The following is a 6,068-nucleotide window of genomic DNA, read 5'->3' as shown; positions in this document are numbered from 1 at the left end:
TATACTTTATTGTCCCCGAAGGGAAATTTGTTTTGGACTCTGTCTCTTCCGCAGTTTTTACAAAGACAACACAAAGTACAAAATACAAAGAACAAACATCTCTCAACACATCCTCTCACAAACATGTTCTCATATACCTCATTTCACCTTTGGTTTTTGGCTTGCTTAGTTGGGGACATTTAAATTAATATCCACCAATATTATTGATCTCCTGCATTGACAGCATTATATGAGAACTGAACTGAGCTGGACGATGACATCACGGTTTTCTCCATAGTGACTATATATATATATATATATATAAACTAAATTAATAACTTTTTTACAGCAGAAATGAAACATCACTGAACTTACTCAAGCTAGACTGAGACACTATTTTCTTCTAGAAACAAACTTTGTTGCATTATTTTCCTGTTATCTCTGTAAAGCTGCTTTGAAACACTGTGTTGTAAAAAACGCTATAGAAATAAAGGTGATGTGACACTTTATTTTACAGTGTTATTGTTACATATGTTACATAGTCACTATAGTAATAACTATAAATTATGTATAATCACATGCAACTAACCCTAAACCAAATCCTATAGTACGTAGTTAAATTAAAGTCCCCCTGTGGTGAAAATCCAGCGTTTAATGTTGTTTATGTGTCTATGTGGTGTTTTTAATACGCTTTAACACAAAGCATGTGTAAATTCATAAGTCGACAGCATTGCTGAGTATTTTCTGCTTAAAACTGCAGTGAACCAAAGACAGTCTCAAAAACACGCTTTGAAATCGCTGGTGTTTCTGACGTCACAAACTACCTTGTAACCAATCAGATCAACGTGTGATCGTCAACGAGTGATCTTTTGTTACTTTAATAGACATAGATTACCACCAGGCCTTTATTTTTAATCTCTGTGTAATTATGGTGAAATTCCATGTGCATAAACAAAAACGGGCTAAAGGAAAACCCAACTTTTTGTTATTTCAGATAGAAATTAAAAATTATATTGAGTCAGTACGTGGGGTGAAAAATAGCAAAGCAAAACGTCTAGGTCTTTATGTGAAGCTTTTATGGTATTTATATGATGATCTCATACCTCTTCCTTTTCTTTTTATATTATTTTATTTTTTTAATCTTTTTATTTTACTTGTATTATTCATTTTAATTACACTATATTTTCTTTTCCTATTTGTTGTAATGTATAATTATTTGTATTTGTATTATTTTATATAATATTTAATGTTTATTATTTGTATGTGACTGGCATTCAATAAAAAAAATCAACGTGATCGTCAACAAGTGGATCTCTGAGCTGAGTGAGTGGAGGCGGGGCTCATTTGTATATTCATATATGAGGCAAGTGTGACTAGTTTTATTTTAAGACATACAATTTTAAAGGAAAAACGTTTAAATATGTCATTTTTGTGATCAAAGATGAGTTTTGTGGGATACAATTATTGAAAACAGGGACTTTAATATCACTCAGTTTTAAAAGTTTTGATGTGTGCTCGAGTTTTACACGGAACGCGAGGCGTTGGCAACCCTGCCCCCCCCCCCCCCCCCCCCCCCCCCCCCCCCCCACACACACACACACTCTCTATAATGGTATGTTCCACGAACTGTCAACTGAAGGCCAATCTTTCGCTATGATTACATGACAATCTCCCACAATATCGCCTCGAACGGGTCGCGTTTAAAACACGCGCGGAGTTTCGCGAAAGTTTCTGATCGGTTTCTCGGAAAATGGAGGATCGCGCGCGAGCGTTGTTTTCTTTCGGCATAATCGCGGACATCCAGTTCGCAGATATAGATGATGGGATGAACTATAGGAGGACAAGAAGACGCTTCTACAGGAACAGCGTCGCGTTGCTCCGGGACGCGGTGCGGCACTGGGAGGAGACGCGCGTCAGCTGCGTCATTCAGCTCGGAGACGCTATCGACGGACACAACAAGAGCCGCGACGCGTCGGAACGAGCGCTAGACACGGTTATGACTGAGTTCGAGAAGAGTTCTGTGGATGTGCATCATGTGTGGGGGAACCACGAGTTCTACAACTTCAGCAGGGAAACTCTGATGGCCTCTCCGCTGAACAGCGCGGGGAAAGCAGGAGCCGGAAGTGACAGAGGCGGAAGTAACCTCATCTCGGACGACATTTACGCGTATGAGTTTAGCCCCGCCCCCAGGTTTCGATTCGTGCTTCTGGACGCGTACGACGCGAGCGTCATCGGGAGAGACGCGAGCAGCGAGAAGCATCAGCAGGCCATGAAGCTGCTGCAGAAACACAACAGCAACGCGGAACTCAACCAGCCGCCAGGTGCTGACCTCTGACCCCTGACCTCTGACCCCGTCCTAAACTTTAGAAGCCTCATTTAGAGTTTTTTCTTTGTATAAAGAAAAAAAAAACATGAATATTTGGAAAATTTAAAATTATTAAGTTTTTCTCCAAACAGGGTCTCTGGAGTATAAAAACCCAGTGGAACTAGAGTTGTTTATTAACAAGATCCAAACTTATTATAAACAAGTAAAATGAACAGAATGAACAATACTTCTGCAGAATTAATTAATCTTAGTTCATATTAATTTAAACATTTACTAATACATTATTAAAATCAAATGTTTTATATGAACTAACATGAACAAACAATGAACAGCTGTATTTTTATTAACTAACTTTAACAAAGATTAATAAATACTGTAACAAATGTATTGCTCATTGTTAGTACATAATGCATTAACTAATGTTAACTAATTAACCTTATTGTAAAGTGTTAGCTATATATACATTAAAATAGCATTCAAATGTACATGCACATGTTATGAAAACTCTAGATATTTCTTCCCCTTTATTGCATGATTATTACAAAAACAAATCAAAACACAGGCAGATTATATATGGAATATCTGTACATATAGACTGGCCACATCAAAAGAAGAACGTGTTTTTACATCGTCCTTATATTAAAAAATAGCACATCTGTAACACTTTAACAGATTTAGTAGCAAACCTGTCCTAAACTAACCCGTATCCATCAATAACAGCACCTGTGATTAAACACAACACAATAAGTGCATTGAAACAAAATATGTTTTATCTATTTTTTGATGCAAGTATAACAGTTAGAAACACCTCATTTAATGTGTGACCGTTTCATTTATAAGTCTTAAGTTTTATTCGTATTATACGTACTTTATTCGTTTTCACGGTAAAGTTATTCTACACTAAAATGTTTTGTTTCAACTCTCAGACTGATCTCATGAAATGGCGTATGTATGACACGCCAATTCGTATTTCCATTTTTGGCGTGCTATCAACACGCATAATCGCTTCAGCGTGTTTATCAACGCCTTTGACTTAACGTTATATTACTGTATTATGTATATATAGATATATGACCTACCCCAACCCCGTCCCTAAACCTACCCGTCACTGGGGTTAATACCATTTATCAGTGTTCTCCTACCATCCTAGGAAAAAAAGATCGCTCCACAGATGTAGATATAGATTTTGCTTCGTTTCGCTCGGACATTTAACGGCGTACACATACACGCGGAATCACTCGGACATTTAATGGCGTAGACATACACGCGGAATCACTCGGACATTTAATGGCGTAGACATACACGCGGAATCACTCGGACATTTAATGGCGTAGACATACACGCGGAATCACTCGGACATTTAATGGCGTAGACATACACGCGGAATCACTCGGACATTTAATGGCGTAGACATACACGCGGAATCACTCGGACATTTAATGGCGTAGACATACACGCGGAATCACTCGGACATTTAATGGCGTAGACATACACGCAAAAGATTTCGGCGTGGACATACACGCGGATAGCTCAAAATGCGTATAGATAACACGCCACTTGACTTGAAAGTGGCGTGTATGTTTACGCAAAGTCATGATGTCATGTTTCAACTCTAAAAAGTAAGTTCATTTAGTGCTGCTTTAAAATGTTAAGTTCAGTCAACTTGAAATGTGAAGTTATATTAAGTGTCAGCTCGGATATTTGAGTTATCGTGAAATCCAGTAAAGTTGCGACAATCATTTTTTTGCATAACATGACCAGTCTTATCATGCAACAGACCGTCGATTAATAACAATAATCATGTTTACAGTATATAGCGGGCATGTGAAACATTTGCTTGGTGAATTATTAATCACTAAGGCACTTTGTTTCTGTGCTTTCTTCCAGATTATGGGTTGGAACAAAGGTTTGTGAAGTTCAACGGAGGGTTCAGTGCGGAGCAGCTTCAGTGGCTCGATGAAGTCTTGACTCTCGCTGACCAGAAGCAGGAGAGAGTCGTGGTCTTCAGTGAGTGTAATATCCCACGCCTGATGCAAACTCTGACGCAAACACACCGATGTTCATCTTCGGAACACGAATTAAGATATTCTTGATGAGATCTGAGAGCTGGATCACTCCTCCATAGGCTTCTAGGTCATTTCATCTGCCGGTCCAGAAAAGTTATTAAAGACATCGTTAAAATAGTCCAAGTGACTACAGTGCCTCAATCTTAAGTTTATCAAGCGACGAGAATACTTTTTGTGCTAAAAAAAAAGACTTTATTCAACTATTCATTTTCTTCGGTGTGCCTCTGAGTGAGTTCACGAGCGCCACGACGCATGCGCGAGAACAGAGGAGATGACGCCGACGGGTCTAGATGTAGTTTAAAATGGTTGTAAAGTTTGCATTTCCTAGATGTCCGAATCGTCAGAAACCAACGAGAAAACGTAAAAGTGCCTTAGCAATGCCGCTTACCTTTCACACTTTCAAATGATCGTCATCTTCCCAGTTCTCGCGCATGCGTCGTGGCTAATCCTATAACCCTGAGTTTGTTAAACTACCATCATGGTACAGGCTCCTGGTCTTGATGTGGTGTGTGTGTGTGTGTGTGTGTGTGTGTTTGCAGGTCATCTCCCCGTTCACCCGGACGCCACGGACTCCATATGTCTGGCCTGGAACTACGAGGAGCTTCTGTCGGTCCTGCGGGCTCATAAGAGTGTGATGATCTTCGTCTCGGGACACGATCATGACGGAGGGTTCTGCACCGACCCGTCAGGCGTTCACCACATCACACTGGAGGGGGTGATCGAGACGCACCCCAAAACCAGCGCCTTCGGCACGGTGTACGTGTACGAGGACCAGATGCTTCTCAAGGGCAGTGGAAGAACCGCAGACAGAGTCCTCAAATATCCATGAGAGATTACTGTCAATGAATGATGGAATTCAAACAAACAAACAAACAAACACCATCTGCATGATCATCTCAGTCTCTGCTGTTGCATCTGAGTTTTATTAACTTCATAAGATGTGTTTATGTGTAAACAGCACTGTTGAGTCAACGAGTGGATCTCTGAGTGAGTGAGTGAGTGAGTGAGTGAGTGGAGGCGGGGCTCATTTGCATATTTATAGGACCATGTATACTAAATGAGGCAAGGGTGTCGGGTTACATTCAAGATATTTTAAGGCATCTAGAATTTTTTTCAAGGGAAAAACGTTTCAAAGTGTAATTTTGGTGATCAAAGATGAGTTTTAAGTGATAAAATGATTTGACTACAGTTGGACTTTAAAAAAATAAAAAAATGCTGTATGTATCAGATTTAGAATTATATTTATTGCCAAGGTATGTTTAGACACAAAGAATTATGATAACTATACATTATAAATAAATAAATCTATATATAATTTTACATGTGTATACTTAATTACATTTTTCTTTTTTATTTACATTAGTGCTGTCAAATTCGATTAATCGCATCTAACAAAAGTTTATATATATATATATATATACACACACACATATATTTATAAACTGTTAAGTTAGATTGTTCGATGCATTTAACAATTTATGCCAACAACAAATGAAATAGGAGAAAATAATATTAGAAATGTCCAATTTTATATATATATTTATATATATATATTTTTTTTTTTACATTGTATACAAACTTCTATAAAAGTTTGTTTCAAGTTATACGTTATCATTTGACACAAATTATGTTATGTTATGTGTTTTGGATGATCCCTCGAGCGGGGAGTTATCGTGCACCTGGCAACCTCAAACACA

The 6,068-nt window shown here is 38.4% G+C and overlaps 1 protein-coding gene across 1 annotated transcript; it reads left to right on the top strand.

Moving 5' to 3' along the window:
• Positions 1–1,579: 1,579 nt before the first annotated feature.
• On the top strand, positions 1,580–5,600 carry adprm (ADP-ribose/CDP-alcohol diphosphatase, manganese-dependent). Its single transcript, XM_077245806.1, has 3 exons — positions 1,580–2,300; positions 4,193–4,312; positions 4,911–5,600. Exons 1-3 carry the CDS (start codon positions 1,730–1,732, stop codon positions 5,198–5,200), a joined length of 981 nt encoding a protein of 326 aa, XP_077101921.1. The 5' UTR covers positions 1,580–1,729; the 3' UTR covers positions 5,201–5,600.
• Positions 5,601–6,068: the final 468 nt, after the last annotated feature.

The sequence above is a fragment of the Siphateles boraxobius genome, unplaced genomic scaffold, assembly GCF_051911475.1.
Source record: "Siphateles boraxobius isolate OS27281-9 unplaced genomic scaffold, OSU_SipBor_1 103, whole genome shotgun sequence".
In the NCBI taxonomy this organism is placed as follows: Eukaryota; Metazoa; Chordata; class Actinopteri; order Cypriniformes; family Leuciscidae; genus Siphateles; species Siphateles boraxobius.
The sequence above is the reverse complement of the archived record's forward strand: the minus strand, read 5'-3'. Positions and strand labels throughout refer to the sequence as shown.

Coding starts and splice junctions, on each gene's coding strand:
- adprm (XM_077245806.1), top strand. CDS start 1,730: ATGGAGGATCGCGCGCGAGCGTTGTTTTCTTTCGGCATAATCGCGGAC. Junction 2,301..4,192: donor GGAACTCAACCAGCCGCCAG/GTGCTGACCTCT, acceptor GCTTTCTTCCAG/ATTATGGGTTGGAACAAAGG. Junction 4,313..4,910: donor GGAGAGAGTCGTGGTCTTCA/GTGAGTGTAATA, acceptor GTGTGTTTGCAG/GTCATCTCCCCGTTCACCCG.